General features: G+C 39.2%; 4 protein-coding genes across 4 annotated transcripts in view; 1 reads left to right on the top strand and 3 right to left on the bottom strand.

Moving 5' to 3' along the window:
• Nucleotides 1–16458, top strand: part of LOC110048356 (vacuolar protein sorting-associated protein 53 homolog) — a 54410-nt gene extending 37952 nt beyond the window's left edge. The window contains exons 18-24 of the mRNA XM_020754138.2: nucleotides 10522–10600; nucleotides 11855–12003; nucleotides 12764–12833; nucleotides 13440–13525; nucleotides 14210–14261; nucleotides 15037–15141; nucleotides 15652–16458. Coding sequence (XP_020609797.2) covers nucleotides 10522–10600; nucleotides 11855–12003; nucleotides 12764–12833; nucleotides 13440–13525; nucleotides 14210–14261; nucleotides 15037–15141; nucleotides 15652–15825 — 715 coding nt within the window. The 3' untranslated portion in view covers nucleotides 15826–16458. The remainder of the gene's footprint in view (nucleotides 1–10521; nucleotides 10601–11854; nucleotides 12004–12763; nucleotides 12834–13439; nucleotides 13526–14209; nucleotides 14262–15036; nucleotides 15142–15651) is intronic.
• LOC149097067 (melanocyte-stimulating hormone receptor-like) lies at nucleotides 3772–4692 on the bottom strand. Its single transcript, XM_089280441.1, has one exon. It carries the CDS (start codon nucleotides 4690–4692, stop codon nucleotides 3772–3774), a length of 921 nt encoding a protein of 306 aa, XP_089136567.1.
• On the bottom strand, nucleotides 7663–9087 carry LOC110048358 (adenosine receptor A3-like). The gene has a single exon (XM_089280025.1). It carries the CDS (start codon nucleotides 8665–8667, stop codon nucleotides 7711–7713), a length of 957 nt encoding a protein of 318 aa, XP_089136151.1. The 5' UTR covers nucleotides 8668–9087; the 3' UTR covers nucleotides 7663–7710.
• A 1122-nt stretch (nucleotides 16459–17580) lies between the features above and the next one.
• Nucleotides 17581–23506, bottom strand: LOC110048345 (uncharacterized). The gene is made up of 6 exons (XM_020754129.2): nucleotides 23372–23506; nucleotides 21256–21309; nucleotides 20527–20904; nucleotides 19648–20019; nucleotides 18808–19188; nucleotides 17581–17757 (listed from the first exon to the last, which is right to left on the bottom strand). Exons 2-6 carry the CDS (start codon nucleotides 21299–21301, stop codon nucleotides 17747–17749), a joined length of 1188 nt encoding a protein of 395 aa, XP_020609788.1. The 5' UTR covers nucleotides 21302–21309; nucleotides 23372–23506; the 3' UTR covers nucleotides 17581–17746.
• Between the last annotated feature and the right edge of the window lie 1975 nt (nucleotides 23507–25481).

Genomic DNA, 25481 nt, shown 5'->3' with positions numbered 1-25481 from the left:
TCATTGAAATGTCCGATAACAAACTGTCCAATAACAAACTGTCCGATAACAACTCAGCAAGTGAATTAGTGGAAAATAGGAGCTTAAACCAATCATAATCGAGGAAATTGTAATTTTTATGATTAATATTGTTAAAGAAAGCAAGAAGTCGCGTTTCTGCTCAAAAAAAAACTGACAGACCTATTAAGTGATTTTGAGTATAACCACTGTTTTGTTGGGCTGCATACGGATTGTTAATCACGCTGGATTTTAAAAATCTGGTGGCGGTTAAATCTTTCCATTTATTAAAAGCATGAAGTCACGTTTGTGCTAAAACCTGACAGACCTGTCAGCCGCTTGCGAAAATAACCAGGCGTTCTAATGGAAAAAAATAATGAATACATTATTTTACTAATTTTCTATCCATCTTTCAAGGGATGAGCCAAATCAAAAAAAAAAAAAAAAAAAAAGTGTAGTCTTAAAGACCAGACTAATTTCTTCGTTCAGATATCTTTTTACCATGTCTTTTCAAGTCTAGTGATTAATATAACAGCTGAAAACAGTGTTGTTATCTTGGCTAGTAAAATAACCCTTTTTTCTAATGGGTCACATAAAACATCGTGCTTGATTATATGAAAATCTTCGTAACAGTGACTGACTTACATGCGTGTGATGAGTAAGCTGAAAAAAAGATATTTGTGAAACTTGTTCTTACAGAGAACGGTTTGTTGAGAATAAATCTTCAATAGCTTCATAAGTGAGACGATGATTTTATATGTTACTACGAAAGCACGTAGTTGCGCTTTAGAAACTGTTTTGTTGGTCTGTTTATGAATTTTTAATTGTTTTAGATGTTAATTTTGTGACCTGGAATATCTCTGTTTTTAAATTTATATTTTTGAGGATAGCATGAAGTTGCGTTTCTGCTAAAAAAACTGAACGCCCCTGGCTTTAATCTCTAATTTGGCTTTTTTTTAATCGGCGCTGATTTGACTTTGGCAGTTTATTCGAAGCTGGCGTTTATTAGAGAGCTAAATATCTTATAATTATAAAGTTTAAAGCGGTTTCAATTGAGTGTCGAAGATAATCAGGCGATAACTTTTTTGGTATTGGTTTTATTACGGTTTGAGATTTGCTGAGTTGTTGAATTGGTAAGTATTTGGTTTGATTTTGGTTTAACGACACTCAATTGAAAACAGCTGTATTATATATAACTCGAATATATGAATTCCGTGATGACATTTTAAATCTAGCTTGCTGACCCGGCACTTAATCGAGAAAATACGGTACTAACTGAAAAATATTGAATACACCATTGTGTTCTTCTCTGCCCAGCTCCTCAGAGATAAAATGAATGAAAAAAGGCAGTCGTAAAGATTAAAAGAATAGCATCAGTCACATATCATTTGTATTACCATTTTTTTTTTTTTTTTTTTGAGTGTACTGATTGAAATATTATTGAAACAACTGAAAACAGAGTCCTTGTGTTGGAAATTAAAATAATATTTTTTTTCTAATCGGTCACAAAAACATCTTGCTTGATGATTTGAAAATCCTCGTAACAGTAATTACCTAACATGCGTGTATTGAGTAAACTGAAAAAAAGATATCTGTTTCTTCTCTGGTTCGTAAACACAGAATATCAAAATGTAATTACACGTAGGGAATTGCGGAGGCTGTCCGCTCAAGCTTTTACCAGTGGATAGGATGGGGAATGGCTGAAAGCAATATCGTGGAATAAACTATGTTGTTTTTAATTTGCTTGTGTTCGGGAACACAGCATGTTAAGATGTATATTATATCTTCGGAAATCCTGAAGCTGTCGGGCGAGTTTTTCTCGTGTCCTAACGGTGGCAATTACTGATCAGAGAATATTGCAATATTTTAACAAATATTTGTATATTCTTTTAAGACTCGTCAAATGATTATAGGAAACTCACCAGCCTGCTTAGGGAAGATTCGTAATTTCAAATAAAGACACCTGCATTAGAAGTGATAAAAAAAAAACTTGGTAAAATGAAAGTTATCTTACAATATATTTTACAAAAGTGAGTAGACTGGAAATAATTTCACTGAGTTCTAATACCCATATTCGACTAGAATACCTTTTTTTCATTTCTTACAGAGTAGAAGCTTAGTCACCATGGTTGCTAATTTTTAAGACAAGTTAGTTTAATTGTTAGGGCTTTGGGGACGAGCACGGCCGATGCTGATTTCGGTTTCGTAAACGGTCGATGTCATCATTGGTAACCAAGCCTTTCAGAATGGACGATGCCATATCTGCTTTAGTTTAGGCCTGGACAAGGTAGAAACTGGTCATAATTTGTTGATGGAGTAAACGCACTCACCAAATGCTTAATTGTTCATATTCACGCTGGTTTGCTCGCGGTTAGTTTTTATTTGATGGTTGGGGCAACTCTATCATTAGTATTTAAGAAAGTCATGTTTTATAATTAAATTTTGCGGAGATTTGGCGGATCAACCTGGTAGTGTAGTGGTAAAAGAGGGATGTTAGGAAACAAAAGTTCCGGATTCGATGCTGGGTGGTTACATACAAATTTTCTTTTTTCTTTAATTTTGATAGTAGAGAAAAATTCGTTGATAGTTAAAGAAGTGTCGCGAAAATGGCATCGACCGGACAACTGCCCGATGCTGTCCTTGTGTTGTGTTGCATATGCTGCGCTATGTTGCAGTTTTTGAACACTCGATCCTCGAGCTTGAACCTTAAATAATGATAAATTTTCCTGTTCTCAGCCAGTATTGATCACAGTGAAATAATTTTCACACAGGCAGTCACGTAGTAAATCACAATGCAGTCGAACAAGCAGGTTCTTAAAGAGAACCAAGAATCTTCGTTCAGTTCTGAATTCTTTATCGTACAATGGTTTTACAGTGACTTGGTAAAAAGCCTGTTCTGTAGTTTTTTGACTGTACATCTACAACAATGACAATATTTCCACGATCCAATCTTGTGAACGCAAGCCTGTGTATGGAAGAATCATTAACTGGATCATCTTTAAAAAACGCCTTTGAAGAAAGGTTGTCGGCTCCTACGTAACTTCCATGTGTAGATTCAGTTATTGAAAATTAAATTTTTTCTTATTACCAGTGATTTTGCATCGTAAGTAAATTATACCTGGACCAAGTTCCAGTTTTGCCGTTCGTGTTTAGTGAGCTGCTTAACGGATGGTTTTGAAGATTTGCATTTGTATTTCATGTCAAATTTCTCCAGTGGTGACTATCATTGTTTCTTTGTGATTTATTTTTACCTTTTGAAACTATTAGATCGAGGTTCCTTCGGAAGCGAAGACAATTTTGCTCTTTGCAAGACATGGCAGCCCCCTCCCTCCCCCCCCCCCCCCAAAAAAAAACAAAACAAAACAAAAACTGAAGAAACAACAACAACTTTTATTTGTACTTGCCCTCGCAAATTTATTTTCATTTGATAGAAAATTTAAAACTTAAATGACCACTTGCGTCCTGGAATAACAATTGAGGCTAGCAGAGCCAGGGAAGCAATTTAAGTTATTTTTTTACGTAGATAGACTGGAATAATTGTCGTTTGACTAAATTACATACATTGTAGCTCTGTGCTAAAAACACGAAACAGGCAGTGTCGTAGATACTCTGATCTAAAGATGATACAAGCATGTCTAGCATGGAAGGAAACTGCGGACAAGAAAGATTAACAGTGCTTGTACAATAGCGTGGAATAACTTTGTTTTTTTTCACGCTTTTACTACAAAGTATTTGAATTTTACATTAGCAATTCAGTTACGTCGATCGTTGTAGCTAAATTTTTTGAAAACAGTTAAGGTTTTTGATGGTGTCCTTCACTGACTGTTTGATTTCTTTGATCTTCCAACAATACAAGATCGGGTTTAGAGACGAGTTAAAGTAAACTAAAGTTATCGTGGCTAACCATGGCCCTTCAACCTTTATTCTGTCAGGATCTAACACAGCCACAACAACAAACGGAACAAAGCAGGCAACAAATGCCAACTTCACCCACAATATGCTAGAAACTATCTTTTTGTATCTTGCTGTGTTCAGTGGAATCCTTCCAACGTCCGCTTGTCGTTGACGGAAATGGTTTTGTACATGGGCTTGTTGATGTCGTAGTTTTAGGTGGATACTCGTGTAACAGATAATCGAAATTGCCAGAGAAAGTGTTACGATAACAGCGACTTCGTGTAGCGAGATATCAACTCTCCACAAACGGATTAATCCAGCTGAAGCACCAATTAACCAAATACAAATTATCACTGCACGAACGCGCCTTAAAGTTACAACATGTCTGTATCTCTGTCCCAACAACAGGGCGACAAGTCTGTTCACACTAATTGCTGTTAACTTCAAGACAGATATTGCATACAGACAGACGCTTGAAACTCTACAAGCTTCGTAAATATAGTGTACAACAGTTTCGTTCATCTTTGTTACAAGAGAAATAATGTTGATTGTGTAGAGTGGTTGCACAAAAAGACCAACACAAATATCATTGACCGCCAGACATCGAAAGCAAAGTTTCGTCGGAGGATAAATAGAAGACACTTTCTGCAGAGCAATAAGGATCAAAGCATTGCCCAGAGATGCGGTGATGGAAAGAAAAATGTTCAAAGCTGAAAAAAAGTCAACTATGCCAGTTGGTGTTGTGTCGAATACTCGGTTCAGTTTGCCTGTGAAGTTTCCATCTCCAGTAAAGCTGGCCATTTTTATTGGGTTGCCAGAAAATTGAACTTAGTCTGAAGACCGCTTTTAGAGAGTTTTTTTTTTTTGAAAGTGTTTTCACTCATCAAATGGCCTTATGTGCGACAAAAGCACAAAGTTGCAGTCATCATCCCGCTATTAAAATGCAACCTAATGACGCGAAAACTATTTTATATACTTTTATCGGGACCTTAGATTAAAGTTTTACGCTCGCGGTGTTTATTGTTTTCCACTGTTAATTTCGTTATTTGTCCATTTTCGTGAACTCATGAAGACTCATTTGTGTTTAAATTAAAAGAGATGTACCTTTTTTGCATACTGTTGGACACCTATTACCATGGAATTTTTTGCATAGTGTTTACAGCATGAACTAAATAGACCGAAAGAAAAATTGAACAGGAGCGGGTGCTTTAAACCCTAAACCTAAAACCCTATCGTGAGGATGACGTCAAAATTTCAAATTCAATTTAACAAATTGACGTCAGTTTTTCATGCGTCTGTGGTTTCATTGATCATGAATTTCGTCGTAACATTGTCAAAGTAGTTGTGGATCCACTCGGCGATCGCCGAGTGGATCCACAGCTACTTTGACAATGTTGTGACGAAATTCATTGTCAAATTGTCCGCTCTCGCTCGTCGACGCATCGCATGAATTATAATTCCATGAGTCTGTCCGCTTATTGACAATGAAAATTGGCCGATGAGCGCGCGAGAATTTCTGCAGTTATCTTAAATTCATTGACGGAAACCTGTCCAATGTCCAATGGGACAAAGCACGACGCTGTGTACATTACACAGGTCAGCATCTTGTTGTTGTATGATTTGGAGAAATAGAGCGGGAAGACGGATGATAATGTAAACTGAATTTTAGGGAAATAAACTGGTTTTACATCAGGCCTTGTTTGTTCGAAAGGTGGATAACGCTATCCAGCGGATAAATTACTGCCTAGAAGATAGCATGGTTTGTTTTGTCAACACTTATCCAGCAGATAGCGATTTATCTGGTGGATACTAGCGTTATCCAGCCTTCGAAAAACTGGAGCCAGGATTTTAAATTTCGAGTCTTTAACTTTTCTTTGGTGGGTGTTTATTTTCCGATATCTTTTTTTCGCGAGTAGTATGTCCTGCGAAACTAAGAAGCAATATGTTGTGTGGTGATAATTTATTCACACATGTGCATCGGAAAATTTCATTATAACTGAAGGCAACGTTTATCTCACCTAAGAAGCTAACCAGCCTTCGTTCGCTATCTGGAGAGAGAATTTTAGCAAAAAACACTTGCAGTGGAAGCAAAAATGGTAAAGTGGAAGTTTTATTTCTTTTTCAAAACAATACATTCATTAGACCAAAATTCCGCTGAGGTGCGAATTTTAAGTAATCGGGATGTGAAGAAAGATTTTACAATGATTTTACCGGAGACGGAAAACTTCGGGAAGAAAAATAATGTGGAGTCCAGAATATTCTCAAATTGTATTAATACTCTTCTTGATAAATGCAGCGTTTATTTCGCTGAACGTCTTTTATTTTCAGTGAAGTTTTCGCAAAAATTGAAAGCGTGAAAATTTATACTAAGAGCGAAAGTGCTCAATTTTATCACTCATTTTCACACGAATTCCAAACGTCGCGAAAAGTTGTTGTATGCGGGTAATGACATTTATTCGCTATATGGTGAAACAATTTTAGTTCAAAATCACCCGCAGCGGTATAGGGACTTAGTAAAATGGAAGTTTTATTTGTTCTTTCATAACCGTACATCCATCGGAACTAAGTTCACAAAGGGCAAATGTCAACTGCGATTTGAAAGAAATTGCATTATTTTAAGTAAAATAAATGTCAAAATACAACTAGGAGCCATTTGTAGTGATATATCTTGCTTTTTTTTTTTTGAAACTGTGTTTTAACGGACTTTGTCACTGGAAATTTGAATGATAGACTTTTCATTGTATCTGAGCTAAAAACTGGTAAGATTCCATGGTGACGTTCCATCTCTCCTAGCTATTTATCTACTTTAAGGTAACCGGCAAAGCAAGCAAAGGGCTGAGGCTCGAAATTTCACCGTCACTAGCTCGCTAAGGCGGTAAAATTACCTTTATTAACTTCAAGTTGATAAATATCAATTGGAACCCACTAATTCGAACTAGGTTATTTCGAATTCCCTGTTATTTAGCGGAAGTTCGCAACAGCCCATAGTAAATTTCTATGGAAAATATAACTTCTCCTTTTCTGTATTTCGTAGTTACCTTCTGTTTGGTGAATGCTCTTTTATCGAGCGTTATTTAGTCCGCTCATGATATATTTCATTTCAATGACTTGTTAATTCAGTGGAATTACAGAGATATCTGACTTCTTCGTTGTGGAACTTGATCTAAGTAAAGTTGTAATCAAAGCCTAACGGTTACCAAAATGTTTTCATATGGCCCAAGTTGCAATAAAAGTGTGGATCGTACCCATGCAATGAACAACTCAGTGTCTAACGAAAGAATGGATTAAAATTGTCCCATTCAAAATCCAACCTAAATTTGAATTTGATTATTACATTTTTAGCCTTACAATTTCCACAAAACTACATTTTGTTTGTTTCCTGTTAGGAGATGTGACATAAAAAGTGCGCCGTTATTTTCTCTGTGTAATTTTGTGTCTTATTGTATTTAAATCCCTATTTTTATTCCATCACTATTTCCTTTTAGGTTTTTCTTCGGTATTTTGTTTGCCAGTTCTTTGAGAGCATGGTGAGAGTGCTCGCTTCCCACCAATGTAGCCCAGGTTCGATTCTGGCCCGGTGTTATATGTTGGTTGAGTTTGTTGTTGGTTCTTGCCTTGTTCCGAAGGTTTTTCTCCGGATTCTCCAGTTTTCCTCCCTCCTCAAAAACCAACATCTCCAAATTCCAATTCGACCAGGATAGACCAGCTAAGGCTGATGTGGCGTCCTCTCCAAAAATTGTTATTCTTGTAGTTTTGCACGTGGTAGAAGAGACTTGGCCCATTTCTATACTTCTTTTTTAGGTTATTTGTCCGCTTCTATTAGTTTTTGCGACCATATGTCGATCTACACTGCTGTTTGATAGTATCTTTCATATGTTGTCTCACTTCTCGGATCTTCCAACAGTACAGGATTGAATTCAGCGATGAATTAAGGTGGACTAGACTTGAAGCCGTTGACCAGGCTATGTCGTATTCGATTCCATTTACATATACATTGTGTACCACTTCTGTTCTTTCATTAACACCAAGCACAGCTACAATGGTTAGCGGAATATAACAGGCAGCTAATGCCAACTGTACCCACAAAGTGCTAGAAGCTGACTTTTTATATCTTGCCATGCTCAGTGGAGTCCTTCGTCCGTTCGTTTGCCCTCGGAGGAAATGGTTTTGTACTTGGGTTTGTTGATGTCGTAGTTTGAGGTGGATCCACGTGTAACTGAAAATCGAAGTCAGTACAGAAAGAATTACGACGGCAAAGATTTCCCGCCTAACAGTATCTTCTCTCCACACCCAGACCACAGCGCCTGAAGCACCAATTAACCAAAAACAAAGTATAACTACCCGAACTCGCCTTAATGTTACGACATGTCTGTATCTCAGTCCCAACAACAGGGCGAAAAATCTGTCCACACTAATAGCGGCCAGCGTAAAGGTGGATACTCCACATAAAATCATACTTGAAGATGACCAAGCTTCGTAAACATAGTTCACGGTTCTCAAGTACATCTTTGTCAAAGGAGACAAGTAGTAGGTCACATCAAGTGGTTGCACAATGAGACCAACGCAGAGATCAGTGACCGCCAGACATCGAAAGAAAAGTTTCGTCTGAAGATGAATAGAAGAGACTTTGTGAAGAGCAATAAGGACCAGAGCATTGCTTAGAGATGCGGTCATGGATAGAAAAATGTTTAAAGCTGTCAAAACTGGAAGCGCACTTGCTGGTGATGTGCTGAGTACTTGGTTCAGTTTGCTTGTGAAGTTTCCATCTCCAGTCATGTTCGCCACTGGGTGTTGTGGTCAAAAAAATAAGGTTACTGCGAAAAGTATTTTAGCTGATCAGCTTGCAGCTTTATTATCGAGATGGCGATTTTAAATGTCGTTGATTATCCAGTTGCGCGGTATAACTGTTTTTTACAAGACTGCTTGTTACTAATTAAAGCTCACCGAGAGTGTTTACTACATTAGACTTTGAAATCTCGCCTCCTGGTCGAGTTCTCGAACTTATCATTGAAGGAAAGTTTGTGTTGAAAATTAATTAAGACATGCCACTGGCTTGAAAATATTATCTCGCTTTCCACTTAGATGAAACAAAGAAATGAGTGTTAATCGTATTTCTGGCGGTTTATGCATGAACTAATTGAAAACAAAAACCATCCAGAGTTTGATAGAAGACATTTGGCACATGTCGTTTTAGTACAAAGGTTTTGGAAAGGAAAAGGCGCCTTTTCATTACTGATTCACTTAAATGTTGTAAATTGCTTGTGTTCTTAGCAATTAGAATAAGGATATGCTTTCTAGTGCCCATGTTAGATAACACATCGAGCTTGATTACTAAAGAATATCCTTGACAATGCGTTTAGATGTAGATATTCTCACTATACCCACCACAATGTTTTAGCTTGGCGAGATTTTATCTCATTCTACCAGGGCAATTATTTGGTGCAGTAAAAAGTTTGCATATTCCTCGAGGTCTTAACATTAAGAATATTTATTTAACCAACCTTCATTAGCCTAAATTGAGGCAGGATGTCTTCTGGAGAAGCGACGGTTATTTCAAATGAAAACACCTGCATGAGAAGTGAAAACTTGGCACGTGAAATGAAAGTTAAAGGGATAGTTTCATGTGCTTGTTTTTCAATTTGGATGTGGAACACAGATTACATGGAAATTGCACCTCCGTTCCAGCCTCTATTGCCATCTATAAATAGACCGCTGGCAGCCGGATTTTTCCGTAAAGGTCACTTAGACGAGTGTTCAGTCCTCACGAACGCCAAATCGCGGTATGTTCGTGGCCGAGTAGGGAAGAAGGCGAGACAAGGGCGCTGTGGCCGAGTAGGGAAGAAGGTTCGTCCCATTCCCCTTTAGGCAAAAGCGTTTCGCCTCATAACCCCTGCTGAATGTTGAGAGAAAAACAGACTGCCAGCAGTCTATCCGGCTATAAACTGTTTTTCAAACTGGAGTTTTGAAACAAAATCAAAATAATAATCAAGGAACAAGAACTTTTCCCTCTTGTTGATAAGCTGAGTAAAAAGTATTTTCGTAGTTTGATATCGTTCTTTAGCTTTGTATGTAGCTTAAGATAATATGCGGCATACCGTCTTTTTGTATTTTTCGTCGGTGAAATTTCTCCTCTTTTTGATTGCCCTTGGGGGGCATTGTTTTAAGGGTTTGCTTGCTGATGTCGCAGGTTGAGGTGCATCACTGTATAGTGATTTATCTGGAAGATAACGTTATCCACTCTTTGTGCAGCTGAGTCTAGTACTTAAATGTACCCATTTCATTCATTTTCTGTTAGAATAGGCTATTTCCGAGATTATTTACAAAATAAATATACCAGCAGCATTTTCGTCTGCAGTCTCTTGCTACATTTATACTCATTTCCGAGATGCTCGTTGCGTCGCTTTCTAACTCAGAACGGGGCACGATATAAGACCTTTCATGTGGCATGAGTTTACAGTAAATAAAACGTTGTTGTTGTTGTTGTGATTTCCACTATAATCAGCTTTAAAAAAGCTTGAAATGATAGGCTACAAGAAATTAGCATGTGTGAAACTCATTTTCGTGTAATATGTTTTCCATCACTCATACATAGCTTATTAATTTAATCCTTATAATTCTTTTTTGTTTCAGTGTAATATCAAACTGCATCCAGCTACTTGTGCAAGACCTGGAGAATGCTTGTGATGCTCCTTTAACAGCGTTGATCAAGGTGCAGTATTTCACTATAAATTCTCCTTACCTTTTATGGCAAATCTAACTTGGCACGTTATGAGAGTGCACGACTTGATCATCCCATGGAGGACGTCTTGACTGGAGATGGAATTCACCCAAGGGGAGATAAAGCAAATGTATGAAATCCAGAAATGAGAATTTCGATCTTCAGCTCAGACACAACAGATCGAAACAATGTTTATCCCGGCATAACTCGGAACAAGATATCTGAGGGAAAAGTACGGTCATTGAAAAAGCGTGAGGTCGACATTGCCGATTATTGGCCAAGTTCTTTTTTGCTTGGCCAATATCCTGCCTTCTTGACCGCATGAGCTTGGCCACCGTATTATATGACACTTAAAACATAGCTGCTGTACTCTCGGGGGTTAGGAGAATTCTCGAAAGTTATGCAAACCTGAGACGCAGTTGATGGTTTACATAACTGTCTCGAATTCTTCCAACTCCCCCCCCCCCCCCCCCCTTGTTCAGACGAGGCTATGAAAACACGGAGAAGGTCCTCTGTTGCTTAAATAGGTGAAGAGCATGGTTACGTTCTTTAGCAGAGTAAAAAGACACAGAAACAGATTTATTATTGCCAAATATCTCCCCTTCTCAGATGTACATATTTTCGCCTTTTTGTCCTATATTCTAAACCAAATAGAAGATGGTGCTTTTATGTTTTCTTCTCCTCCGTGTAATTTCAAGACGAGGATCTCAACCAACGTTATGTTCAGTAACATATGTGTATTGTGCATTCTGTTTATGAAGTAGATTCCATGTTGCCGTGCGTCTGTTCAGTAATAGATCACAGATGACATCAAAATGTGGTACGAACAAAAAAGTGGCACACGAGGCGATTCTCTTTTTTCCAATTCCCCATAATTCACTCTGTTTGCACCCCAAATTTTGCTTAAACTATTGTTGTGAAATGCTCTTGAGAATATGCAGACCTCCCCAAAGCATTTGAAAATAATAGTTTATGGAAAATTTGGGGGGTAAACAGAGTGAATTATGGGTAATTGGAAAATAGAGAATAGCCGAGAGCGTCTTTGATGTTCTTACCACATTTTGACGTCTCCTGTAATCTATTACTGAACAGACGCACGGAACATGGGATCTAGTTGTTTTATGTAGTAAAGAAACCAAACAAATGTTAATGACGTCATCTATACGTCTGTCCTCCAATAGATCATAAGTATAAGAACCAATGAAAATGCGAGAATAATTTGGCTCATTATATAATTGCCTATAGGTGAACTGGCAGAGCGTGGAAGCTGTGGGAGATGAGAGCTCTTACGTGACAGCGATCACAAATCACCTGAAGGAAGCTGTACCTCTTATTCGAGATTATCTATCGTCAGCTAGAAAATACTTCACCCAGTTCTGCGTCAAGTTTGTAAAGTAAGTTCCAAGAATTATCAGAATTATCAGGGGGGAAGGGACGAAGATGTTTTTCGTCTCTTTCAGAGGTGTAAATAGCAGATTTTGGTACCACTTATGGTGTTAAGGACGGAACACTTCTGTTTTAACCCAGTAAGGTATCTGTTATAAAGCTGAACGGGGAGAAATGATGAAATGCTGACATATTGTGTCGGTGAGGACGATCGATCAGGCATAAAACCTCCTTTATTGTCTTCGTAGTCGCTGTTGCTCGTATATGTATTTAGTGCGGCATCCTTTCAGGGTCAAATTAATCTTGCGCCACGCCCAGATTTCTTTCCTTAAAGGGGGAGTTAATTCCACATTTACGAGTAGCATATCCCTGCCCTTTTAACAAGGTTGTCCCCCCGGGCATAACATTTCACTGTTAAACGCCAGGGGCCTCAAAATTGGCAACTTCTCAGTTATGGAATTCTTCAAATCATGGCCCAAAGTATATCGTTTTATTTTAATGGAAAACAGATTGTAACCACAGTGACAATTAGTGCTAACTTTGGATGTTCAGTTTCAAATTATCATACCAGTTTCCATGACTGGCCGCATTTCAGGCCGAGTTTTATTACAAATTTTGAATTGTTTACTCCAGTGGGGGACGCATCATGTATCCAAAGAGGTTTTTTTCAAAAAGAAATGTTTGATTGATTTATTTGGCCATCAAAAAGTAGGTGTGGTAATGATCCCATTAGTGTCAATTAGCAGTATTTTTTCTTATTTTCCTCAGCTCTTTTATCCCGCGGTTTATCAGCAACTTATACAAGTGTAAGCCAATCAGCACAGTTGGAGCGGAACAGGTAGCTTTGATAAAATCGTACACGTTTCAGATTTATTCCCATCTATCAGATCTAGCCGGCGTCACAGACACCCTGTGACACGTCCGGCTTCACCGCAGGCTAACCAGATCTCGTGTGGAGTGAGTGTGGCTTCACAAGTGAATCTGCTTATCTCATCCTTTATTTGAGCATATTTGCCAACTTAGAAATTTTTAGAACATTCGTGGGGATGGAGGTGGGGAGGTGGACGGGGGTGTGAGCCCAACAATTTGAATTGCTAAGGTTTTACGTAAAGAGCTGTGTAGACGAAAAGAGAAGTTGTCAGGCTCTACATCTTCTTTGTGGGGTGGGGTGGGGTGGGGAATGGGGGTGGATCTGTACAGGTAACCATGCTTTACCCTTTCAATATTCAGAACCAAGAAATGCCAGAACTGATATTTTTGTAGCTCGATCAGAAACGCCTATGCTAATGAGGCAAATATTGTAAAACAGAGATTCCCCTTTGTGGAGGATTAGCTTACTTACCCTCCATCTTCTTGTGCCGTTGTCAAGCTCCCTCCTCCCACTGAACAACCTAGCTCTTTGTTACTTCGTCGTTAACGATTGTTTGTTTTCTTTCCTCCACAGTTGTTACTGGATACTCATTCTCTTAAGACAATTCTGTTGGATCTTCCGTCCATTGGCTCTAAAGTGCAGAGAAAGCCTCCAGCGAGGTAATCGTCATTATGGAGCAGTCTTTGCGCGACTTTTAAAAGCAATGTGTTTGGCTTGATTTGCCGCGTTGTGTGCGTGGTCCGTGCAATTTGTGCAACTTGCTGTAACCAACCCGAACAAGAATGCTGCTATTTTCGCTTTTTAGGATCAGTAGAGCCAAATACTTGTCCCTTTTTTCTCGCGCTCGATGGCGCTCACTTTGAGAGACCTCCTATAGACGCTGTAAAAACACTCGCCTGCGGTTCGCCTTCCCACTGCATTCCAACTTCAGCAGAAATGCAAAGAAATGGTTTTTTTTTTCATAATAATCTCATCAAATTGTTTCTTTAAGTGTATCGCTTCCCTTGTGCTATGTGAAGTTATTCTATTGCTCGACATCTCAGTTCTCTTTGCTAATTTACCACACGTTTGTTCATATGGTAGTAGTGAGAATCTGATATTTGATAAGGTTTCCTGTCTACGTACAGTGTCATTTTTTTTTTCTCATTGTCTGTCTTTTATAGTGTCAGTTAAAACTGCAAAAAATATTTATTTTCTCAGCTGTCTTTAATGTCTTAAAAAATATGTTTTTGTTTTGTTTTTTTTTTATGCAACTGACACGCCATTAGATTTAGAGCATTTTTCTAATTAGGACAGCCTTTGTCAAGCCTTAAATGTTCACCGGGATTTTTTCTTTGTTGCAGTTATACTAAAGTCGTGGCGAAAGGAATGAAAAAAGCAGAAATGATATTGAAGGTAAATACTCTAGAGTTTTCTTGTGCCATGTCTCTCGTTGGGTACGAGGCTGACGATTAAAACACACCTATAGATAAGGCAAAACTGCCGCGCAAAACTAATGAAGAGTGTTGAATCTTTTTTAAGACCTGGATCAGTACAAATCCTGAGATAATAAAACCGCCCAAAGGAAATGCAAAAGTTTCCGTATTATTCAGCTGTCCGTATAAAGCGAACTCTAAGGATAAACGTCACGGACAACGGGCTGACGGTTTCAACGGTTAGTCTGAATTATGAAAGGACTTTTTGCCATGGAATTAAACATGCGAAAATGGAGTTGCCATTGGGAAAGCGTCATTTTGAATAGCAATGTACCCTTAAGGTGTATGTGGCCTTCGCTACTCGGTAGTGGAGAGTTCCAAACCTCAATACGGTGGATATGCTGCAGTAAGAGTCATTACTATAAGGCTAGTTCCGTGCGCGGGCAAGGTGAACCACATCCTGCGCTGTGATAGGCTACCCGAGCGGACAAGATGGCGTCCGCTAGGGATTACGCGCTTTGTTCCGCAAGAAAACTTCCCGGAAACCGTATAATCCCTTATTGACCAAGCTTGTTCGGTCGAGATGGCTGGATTTTGGCCTTGTTCTTTGGCGTGTTTATCCCGAAGGACCGGGACAGAAAAAAAGAACTTGGCTAATATCCAGCCATCTTGACCTCACGCTTGGTCAATAACCCTTGTGTCACGCCCGTCAAGAGCTCGTTGATTGACTTCGCTTATTTCTTTGTTGTTGTAAGGTGGTCATGTCTCCACACGACCCCGCGGTTGGGTTTGTTGACAATTACATCAAGTTGCTTGCAGATACTGATACTTCCAACTTTCAAAAACTTCTGGACATGAAGGTTAGCTCACAGATTAAATTATGTTTGTATCAGTTCACCCTCTAAGTCGGTAGTTGGATCAATACGAAAACACTTGGTTGCATGCAAGAACCACTCACGTCTGAGGGGAACAGGATGTTTTAGATCAGGCAAAAAGATACGAGATGGGGCATGCATGAGGGAGGACCTCCCCGTGGTTTTTGGGGGACAAGGGAACATGGTTGTCTATTTCTAGGGAACAAGGGGTATTTTGGTGATATATTTGAAAGAACAAGGTATTTCTCTATCAATGACATGAACTTTGGCGAGAAATTATGGGGAACAATGGCTAAAGGACGAAAATGTGACATTTTTAAGGGATTCCCGGAAACATTTATACCGCCTGGGGGCCCCTCATAAGGTCAATAACAGTTTCAAGCTAAACGAGGAGAGTTAAAACTATTGTCAACCGTCGTCCCCTGAATGGTTACCCTGCTTGTAATTACGGTATTTCTCCGCTTGACAATTCTTTTCGCCACTATCCCTCCCCAGGGCTTAAAACGCAGCGAGCAACACAGCATGCTGGATCTATTCCGCTCCCGTCTCCCCTCCCCTCCGGCAGGCAGTGTACCTGGAGAGTCCGCGACCGCTCAGTCCCATGCCACGACCGAGCAGGAATCGAGCAGAATAAAGAAGCTGGAGAGACTGATCAAGAAACCGTTCTAGCTTATCGCTTGATGTGGGGGTAGAGGTGGAGGGGATTTACGTTAACATTAAGAACTCTGATGTGGAAAGCAGTGCGAGCTTGATGTTACGAACTCGTTCGGTTCCGACAAAGTGGTCCGATTTTGTGGTATTTTAATTCCGGATTCATGAAAAATGCAGAGAGTATTTAACCCTGATTCATTCACATGAATCGGGGACCAAAACTTTCCGAATTCGTGACGGATCCGGTAGTTGAAGAGCAGGAGCAAGTACTAGATAAGGGAGAATTCCTTCCTCCCAAGGGCTAAATGACTCCCCGGTTTTCGGCTTCACCGAAATTGCCAAGCAACGGACGTAACCAGATGTCTTTCGGAGGTGCAAAGACTCGGAAAACTCTTCAATTGGTATAAGCCCCCTGGATAAGGTCTTGAATTCTTGAGTTCTTGGGACAAACATATCTGTAAATATGCTTAAATTTAAAAAGAATTAATGGCGGAAAATTCTATTCGAATGTTTCACGAAAAGTTTCCTAAAATGTAGATTAGTAGATTCATTTTATTTAAAATGACGAACATATATTATCACGAATTAAATGTCAAACTCCCCCAGCAGCTCTAACGGTTATGGTTTGCAATAAAATCTCTCTTCCACACAGAGGCTACCAAGGTGACTATAGAAGCAAGGGGGAGGAGGGGAGAGGAGGGTGCGAGGAGAGTTTCTCTTCCCGTCGTGCACCGTTCGCCTTGTTTTTTTCACTCCAATCTTTCCACGCGTGCTCACGTACAAACACAACCGAAAAACCTTTGCGTGGTACACAGGAATAAAATTTGAAATGTATGCTTACACTCCAATTGCATTTGAACGTTTACGTTCGCCATTGCTGTATTAAATTGTACTAAAAACCGAAAATGTTTTGTTTCCAGTGACGAGAATATAATAGTAAGTGCTTGTGTAGCCTAATTCTTTGTCATCTTTTCATGGAAATAAATATATTTCCATGAAAAGATGACCCTTGATTGCGTTTATTTCTCTCGTAATTGTTTACTTGCCTGCAAAAGCCAAAAGAAAAGTTTCCTAACTATCCATTTTTTTTTGGAGGGGTGGGGGGTGGGTGGAGGGGTGAGGTGAGGGGAGGGGGTGGAGGGGTGAGGTGAGGGGAGGGGGTGGAGGGGTGAGGTGAGGGGAGGGGGTGGAGAGTGAGGTTATTGTAGGGTTTAGGAGGGTGCAGAAGAGATAGGAGGAAAGTGATAATCATATATTCATGGTTTGAAATCTAGAAAAGTATGTTTTTACTTTGTATATGCCAAGGGAGACTCGGATGTTTTTCTCAGTTTGCTTGAATGGTGTCTGGGAAAGCCAGAAACTGCGTTTGTGGCTAAGGAAAAGAGTTGTTACAGTCGAACTAAGCGAAGCGTACCCCTCAAGATTACATTAATGAATTGATTATTACAATATTTGTGCCCGCCAGTCGTTTCAAGAATGCAATAACAAAATGATTTTTTCTTTTTAAATACTGAACCCGCTACCCGTATTCTTCAAACGACTAGCGGGTTGCATAATCAAATATTCAATTCATTAATGTAGTCTTTAAAGGTACGCTTCACTTGGTTTGACTGTAAAAGACCATTGTCCCGCTGCAACGAAGGGTGTAATTTTTGACGTCGCTTTGACAGCCTTGCAATTCAGCTTTGCCTTGAATACTGGGTAGAGGAGAGATGGGTGCTACGACAATACAGAGAAATCCATATTCCGGAAAAAAAAAAAAACGGACAAAGGTGCTTTGCACGTCGATTTATTTCTATCAGCTGGACATATAACTAATTGTTAATACCAGCTACGTGGAAGGGCTGATATTAGGCTTCACGAGAACGCATTCACACTGTTGCTGGCGTCACTAAACTTCATTTAACGCTAGTCCAGCTGAGCCCAGTCGAAGGTTGATTCAAGGTTCAGCTGTGAAACAGAAAACAAAACGTGAATCAATTCTCTTCAAATACAAAAGCAACCAACTGCCGGCGTGACCTACGCCTTCCCAAAAAAGAGAAAAAGGAAAGGAAAGGGACAAGAAAATTTAATTCAAATCTTGTACATTGCTGTATGTACATTTTTGTACCTAATCTACGGGAAATGTATCTTTTTGGTAAAAAAAAAAAAAAAAAAAAGCTTTCGTTGCAAAACTAAGGCCCATTTAGCCTCATGGCAGCTAAAATACTGATTTAACGGTAAACGGCTTTTTTGGCGGAATTTTTGAATTATGGGGTTAAGTTGTTCATGTTTTAGGTTTCTTTGAGCATGAACAAGACAACTTAAACTTTTCGTGGCGTCACTTTTCCCTTATATTCAAAAACCTTACCGATCCAAATGTCTCCCGGTGGGAAAATTAAGACGCTGTGCTGTTTAGGAAAACATCCACTATTATAAAATCCCATTTGGGGTAAAGAGGAGTGTGTAAGAAAAGGACTCTGTCAAACCATACAGTTATTTTCTTTTTCAGGAAACTTTTTCGATGCTGACTAAGACCTGATCAATATCGGCAAACGTCTCCCATCTCAGATTGCTCAGTAGAAACCATCTTAAAAGACATAAATCGGGAAACTACATGTATATTCTGTTTAAGACAGATTCAGACTTATGTTATCACAGAATTATATGCACTGATGTGCTACCTTGACTGGTTAATGGCTATTGAGCAGACCATTACACCAGTTTTGATAGAATCACACTCGCGCAGCGATTCTAAATCACTCGCCAGTGTATAAAAGGATCTAACACCGTGCGTTCTTTTAAATCTAAACTTAAACCCTATCTTTACGTAAACATTTTATTCCTAAATTCTTTTCACTTTCTTATATTGTCGTATTTATATTACTAGGTTTTTTCATTCCGGAGAGTGCCATAGAACTCGAGAGTAAAGTGCTATTAAATTGCTATTATTATTATTCTTACTATATTTATTGTTCAAAAATAACATGTACGTTTTCAGTCAAAATCATTAATACTCACCACAGTAGCGAAGGTAACACGCAGGCGTTTTTTGCAGCTCATACACGTAAAACGCTCCACAGTTCTTGACTTTAATGTTGTTTTTCCACTGACAACAGTTGTTTGACCAATGATAACAGACTGTGCGAGTCACTACACCGTCTGCGACAGAAGGATGATATCCATTCATCCATCCTGGAGCATGCGTACGACAACGATTCATGCTTGGACAATGAGTGGGCATCTTTGGGTAACCATAGCCATAACTACTCACAAAGCGATACCAGCCAGGAGTGATATCATACTTATCGCACCTGACTGAACTTTGACTAGTGTAAGAGGTTAGGCGGTCGGCTGCATAGAGGGTCTTGTAGTTGCTGCATGGATCCTGGTAAGCTGCAACTGTTGGAACAAGTCAGTGACGTGTTAAAACACCTTCGCTGAATAAATTTTGACACTATTGTCTACTGACAAATGTCAAGAAAAAGTTCTGTTTGATACGATTTTGTGGAAATGAAGGCACAAGAATTTTTTCGAGTAGGATAACCCGCAATTATGTCTAGTTTCCAACTGGAAGCGTGGAAGTTGTAATGCGGCGAAGCCGTACAGGAAGGTTGCCAGACGTACAGATGTTTCAGTCAATTTTACTGTTTCAATTCACCTTATGCCTTTCTTTAACGCAAACATAATTTGTCTACATTGCTTGAGTGTGTACATCTTTATCAATTAAAAATAAATACTAACCACAATATCAGCGTAAGTCATTCAGTTTAAATGACTGTTTCATGCATGTTATACCTTTCCTTACCTACCTCAATTTTACCTTACATGCGTGTGCCTTTGCGAAACGCTAATACTAACCACAGTATCGAAGTGAGCATGTAGGCGTTTTTTGCAGCTCATACACGTAAAAGGCTCCACAGTTCTTGACTTTAATGTAGTTTCTCCACCGACAGCAGCTGTATGACCAATGATAGCAAACTTCACGAGTCACTTCACCGTCTGCCACAGAAGGATGATTTCCATTTATCCATCCTGGAGCATGCGTACCACAACGATTCTTGCTTGGACAATTAGTGGGCATCTTTGGGTTACCAGAAACACCAGTGAAGCGATACCAGCCAGGGTTGATATCTCTCTGATCGCATCTGAGTGGGAATTGACCAGTGTAAGTGACAAGGCGGTTTGCTGCATAGAGGTAGTGGTAGTTGCTGCATGGGTCAGGAGCTTCAACTGTTGGAAAAGCATATGTTAAGGAAGCGTTAGAACACCTTCACTGTCTACAATCCCACACTGCAGCCTACTAACAAATTCCAAACAGCTCCATTAGACGTTGTTTTGTACAAATAAATATGTCAAACAATTTTAATATGGAGCGCGACGTGGAGTTCTTAAGGCTTCAAAATCGAGCGGGAATGTTTCCTTCGGTTTAAACGTTCTAGTTAATTTGACTGTTTCCTGCACTAGCTCTACGTCTTCCATTACCACCAGGGCCGTAGCTAGTAACAGGCAAACCGAGGCACTTGCCTCAGTCATTTTTTTCGTTTTTGTTGTTTATAGTCATCAAAAACACTCTAAATTCCCAGGAAGAGAATTAAACCATAGACATTGCCTCAGTCACAACTCATTTCTTGGACACTGCCTCAGTCATAATTTGTTTCTGGCTACGGCCCTGACCACAGGCATTTGTCTATATCGCCTGAATGAGTACTTTTGCACCCGAAAAATGTCAACACTTACCACAGTATCGAAGGTAACACGCAGGCGTTTTTTGCAGCTCATACACGTAAAACGCTCCACAGTTTTTGACTTTAATGTAGTTACTCCACCGACAGCAGGTGTTTGACCAATGATAACAGACTGTACGAGTCACTACACCGTCAGCCACAGAAGGATGATTTCCAGTTATCCATCCTGGGGCATGCGTACCACAACGATTCTTGTTTGGACAATTAGTGGGCATCTTTAGGTTACCAGAAACACCAGTGAAGCGATACCATCCAGGGTTGATATCTCTCTGATCGCATCTGAGTGGGCTTTGACCAGTGTAGGTGATGAGGCGGTCGACTGCACTGAGAGTGTTGTAGTTGTAGCATGGATTATAGTAAGCTGTTGTAACTGACGAAAGGACATGAGTCTGTAAGTGACAAGTTATTGGGACTCTATAGAAGGCTTGTATTGTTTAAAACCCTGTCATTTTGATAAAATTAAGTATGCAATGCCTTAAAGATATTGATTTTCTCTTTTAAAGTCAAAGGGATATCTTATTTGTAAGACAAAAAAAAACAACCCTTAAAACACAGATTTGTTCAATTTTATACTGTTCTTATCTGCTCAACTTCAGTGCACATACGTAAAGCGTTGGCATTTTTAGGCTGCGCCTGCGCTCTGAAACGCCAATCCAAAAATCGATTCTAGTCACTACTCATAATCTTTCATTGGTGCTTCCCAAAGGAATATTTTATTTACCTTGTGCTAAACCAAGCAGCAACAATAAAATACCGTTCATTTTCATGCTTGATCCTAGGAGAAGAAAGTACATGGTATTATCGACTGATTAGAAAAGTTAACTACGCCTTCGAACCTGATGGTTCACGCAGGGGAGAGAATTTGGATGGAGCTTAATTCATCGGCCACTTTAAGCTGAGAAAGATGCGTTTTTGCTGATAGCTGAGAAAAACTCAACCTGAGAAATCGGTTAAAAAAACCCTGAGAAATCGGCAAATCTTTAAGTGATAACTGAAATTACAGCAGGCCCATTCAGACCCTTAGGGGAACTTCACAGAGCGACTAAGAGTATGGAAAATGTAACGATGAGGAAATTCATGTACGTACAGTGGTGATGGATCTTGTATTTTGACATGGCAACATGACACCAGATAATATCTTTAAAAATTTGATTCGGGGTCTCGCTGTCTCGTTTTTTGGGCAAGACTGAGAAAGTCTCGAAGTACCGATTTGTTTGTTTGTTGTTTTTTATGTAAATGGTGCCTGAGCGTCTTAGAACCTGAACCTCTCAAGCTTGCATTTAAACCACTTTGAAGACTCGGTCTCGCAATTGAAGAAATCAACGAATGTCTTGGGCACGGAAAGAAAACGTTAGTCTCGCCTTCTCGCAAAGTCTCGCAGTTACCATTCACCACCCCTAAGACAAACTGGGACTGACTGAACAGGGGTGGGGTGGGGACCTGTGTGGATACTACGTGTCAGTGTTGTACGTTGCACTCTTCGTTAGTTGAGATTGTCTCACTAGTTTTTATCTCGCTCGGTAGGGTCAAAAGGAGTTCAGTCTCGATATTTTGAGTCACGCACAAAATTACTTTTAAATTAAAGGAAACCTGAAAATGATAGTTTACTAAGATAAGAAACCACCAAAAAGATAATAATAAACCATAAAGGAACAAGGATGGTTAAGGATGGAGAAGATTGACAAGGATTACAAACGCCGAACTTGAAAAGTTTAGGCTAAACTTTTCAACATGTTGAAACCATGACATAGCTCCTTTAATTTAGTGTAATTTAGATCGATGGTATTAACCCGACAAAGTAAATAATTCTTTTAACAAAAGTTCTTGTGTTAATTTTGAACTTTTGTTCCGATAAGCCATCCTTAAAGGACTTTATACACCACTGTGAGTGTCTTTCACGTTATTATGTCAGCGAACTTTCAGTGTATTAAACACTGTTAACAATAAATGCTTCTACGTATCGTATAAAATCAATCTCACTTGCAGTGCTTTTTAATTTTGATTACATCTCGATTGATATGCTTTTGAGTGAATAAACTGTTGTTGGAACCAAAACCTAGTTATCGCTGTCGCTGCCTGCCGTGATGCTATTGGGTACCAGGATCTAGCCACAAAATGGGCCCTTCGTTGCAAGCGAGTGCCCGGTTTGTTTGAGTCTAATTTTGCCTGCGTGTGTCGTCGTAATTATTCCGTTATCCAAGCATTTAGAGTTCACCCGTTCCTGTTCGTTTACGGTAAAAGGACCAACCATCACAGTTTTTCAAATCAAAAGTTACATTTAGTTTATTATAAATCTGATTGATCCTTCCGAAATATCTAACACGCGAAACTTGCCTTGTTCTTAGAATGCGTCCTTCTATTAGCAACCGCAGGTTTTTGGAAGAAATTTGAAAACAAATGAATTTCAAGTTTCCATTTTCCTTTTGTGAATTTGCCCGAAAACAGAATTTCGATCTTCATTGTCGAGTTTCGTTCATCGATCTTGGCTTTCGAAATCGTAAATCACCGAGAACGAAACTCAGTCAGAAGTCAACAGTTTCTTCATTATTTGGCAAAACACGTAAGATTGAATCGGTTTTGTATCGGTGAAAGTTTCCAGCATAACACTTTCGCCAACATTTTTATGAAAATATGTTTAGTTTGCCCACCTTATACAGAGAAAAACAAAGACCAAGAGGAAGGAAAGTCAGAAGTCAGCACATATATCGCTGTCAGTGTTTAGCGAAAGTTAGTTTCCAACATTTTATTTTAGTTCATATGGACCACCGCCGTTGAGAAAAAAGCAAATTAAAAGATAATTTAAGTATTGCAATAGTTAAATCTACTTTTGCACTTACCTGAGGTAAGGATGCTCCGAGCTAAGCTATCATGGGAAACCAACTCCCGAAGTCTTGTGCCGGTGAGAGCTAAGAAAGTATTGAACCGCTATGCTTTCTTTATAGGGACTTGATCCACGATTCGGTCTTTCAACTTGACAGTTTAACCGCAGCTGAAGACTGAAATGTCTACAAAGCCGTGAGAAGATACAGTCTATTTACCGTTTAACTCAGTGGCTTCAATATCACCTCTTTATTTGGAATAAATAAAAATGCGTGATCAATTCATGATCAAATCTCCGATTCGATCTTTGACCGTTTAACGCAGCTGAAAACTGTAATGTTTACAAAGCCGCGAGAAGATGCAGTGTATTTACTGATAGCTCAGTGTTAAACTGGCTTCGACATCACCCTTTAATTTGGAATGAACGAAAATTAATGATCAGTTACTAATTTTTGTGCCGTTAGGATGCTGAAATCATTGTCTAATTGCGTAGTGGCGAAAGCTGGCTTTAAAATTGCTGCTTTTTGGAAGCAGACATTATTTACTCAGTTTGCTGCTTTTTAGAAGCAAACACTATTAACCTAGTTTAGCATGATGAAGTTTTGCTAAGGCAAGTTAATTATCCATATCCTCGAACAGTGAGCATGTGTAAATAATATATTAATTAGACTAAGTATATTGACATTAACCAAACTTGTTCCCGCACGAAAGCCACGGTGCATTAAAGACAGCGGTGGCTAACGGTTGCCAACTTACACAAATTTAAAATTTTCCCCGCCAGAAAAATAAGCTTAAGAACTCACTGTGACGTTTTGATTTAGATATAAAAATATTACTTTGGAAAAGTTGTGTCAAACCGAGTTTACGATGTATACTAAGGAGAAAACCTGTCCGGCATACAGATATGCTAAAAGCTGTTTACAGTATTTTTTGGTATCCATTTAGGCAACGTGGAAACATTAGGCAATGTTGAAACATAGGTAAATAATATATTAATTAGAATACGTGTATTGATATTGACTAAACTTGTTTGTGCACGAAAGCCAAGGGTCATCGGTGACTGTAGTGACTTACACAAACTCTGTAAAATTTTCTCGCCAGGAAAATTAGTATGAGAACTCAATATGTGTTTTAAATATAATAATGTTACTGTGGAATGACGGCTTTCCTGTTTTTCGCTTGGGCAATAATAAAAACCAAATAACAGTCTAACTTAAGCGCTTTTAACGTGATTTGTCATGGGAGATCTGTGTAAAACAGATCGCTCATAATATCGATTTGGTTTCAGGTTCAGACAAGACAAACAAAGCTCCAAAATTATCCTCAGAAAATCTTTTGAACTGCATTGAGGATATTTGAATCGAATTTCCTATGCATGGCTTGTGACTAAGATAAACCGCACACCTATCAAGGTTTTCTGAAAGCTGCTTCACTAGTATAGCTTACACCATTTTCCTTGCATGATTTAACATTTGTTCTCTAACGCCAATTAGCCCCAAACCAACATTGAGCTTTAAAATATTCTTGACAATGTTTACAACGCCCACATCATCCGTCTGTGGGAGTAATTGTCCAACTTGGAACTACACAGTTTATCGATCCTGCCTTTTTCGTGTTTAGCAAATGTTGCAAAAAGCTGGGAATATAGCGTCTGAACGGGTTTTCTAGTGGGCTATGAGGCGAAAAAATATCGAATAGCTATTTTCTTTTCCATCTTCAGACTTGCATAGTGATTTGGCACAGCCAAATATTGCGTTTATCGTGAATAACCATTACAATTGTTAATTCTGCAGTTGCCAATCTAGTCAGCCGAAAGTCCGTCTTTTGTCTTACATCTTAGAGTTCGAAAGGAGAAAAAAAGAGGAGCTTGAATGAAAAGAAAGAAAAAGAGGGGGCTTCTCTTAAGTCTCGGTACTAAATACAGTAGATGGATTTGCCCACGAGTGGAGCTACAATAGCCGAGCTGCAAAAGCCGAGCTATGAAAGCTGAGCTCCGAAAGCCCAGCTCGGGAAGAGAAAGACTTTGTTTGTCCGCGACGTTCAAAACCCGAGTGCGCAGAGCGTTAGAAAGAGGAGGCGGGAGCACCTACGAAAGACTTTGTATTCTCCTGAATACGAAAAGGAACT

Source organism: Orbicella faveolata, unplaced genomic scaffold, assembly GCF_042242905.1.
Source record: "Orbicella faveolata isolate gen_17 unplaced genomic scaffold, um_ofav_v1 contig_47, whole genome shotgun sequence".
Classification (NCBI taxonomy): Eukaryota; Metazoa; Cnidaria; class Anthozoa; order Scleractinia; family Merulinidae; genus Orbicella; species Orbicella faveolata.
Note: the sequence above shows the minus strand (reverse complement) of the source record. Positions and strands in the feature narration are given on the sequence as shown.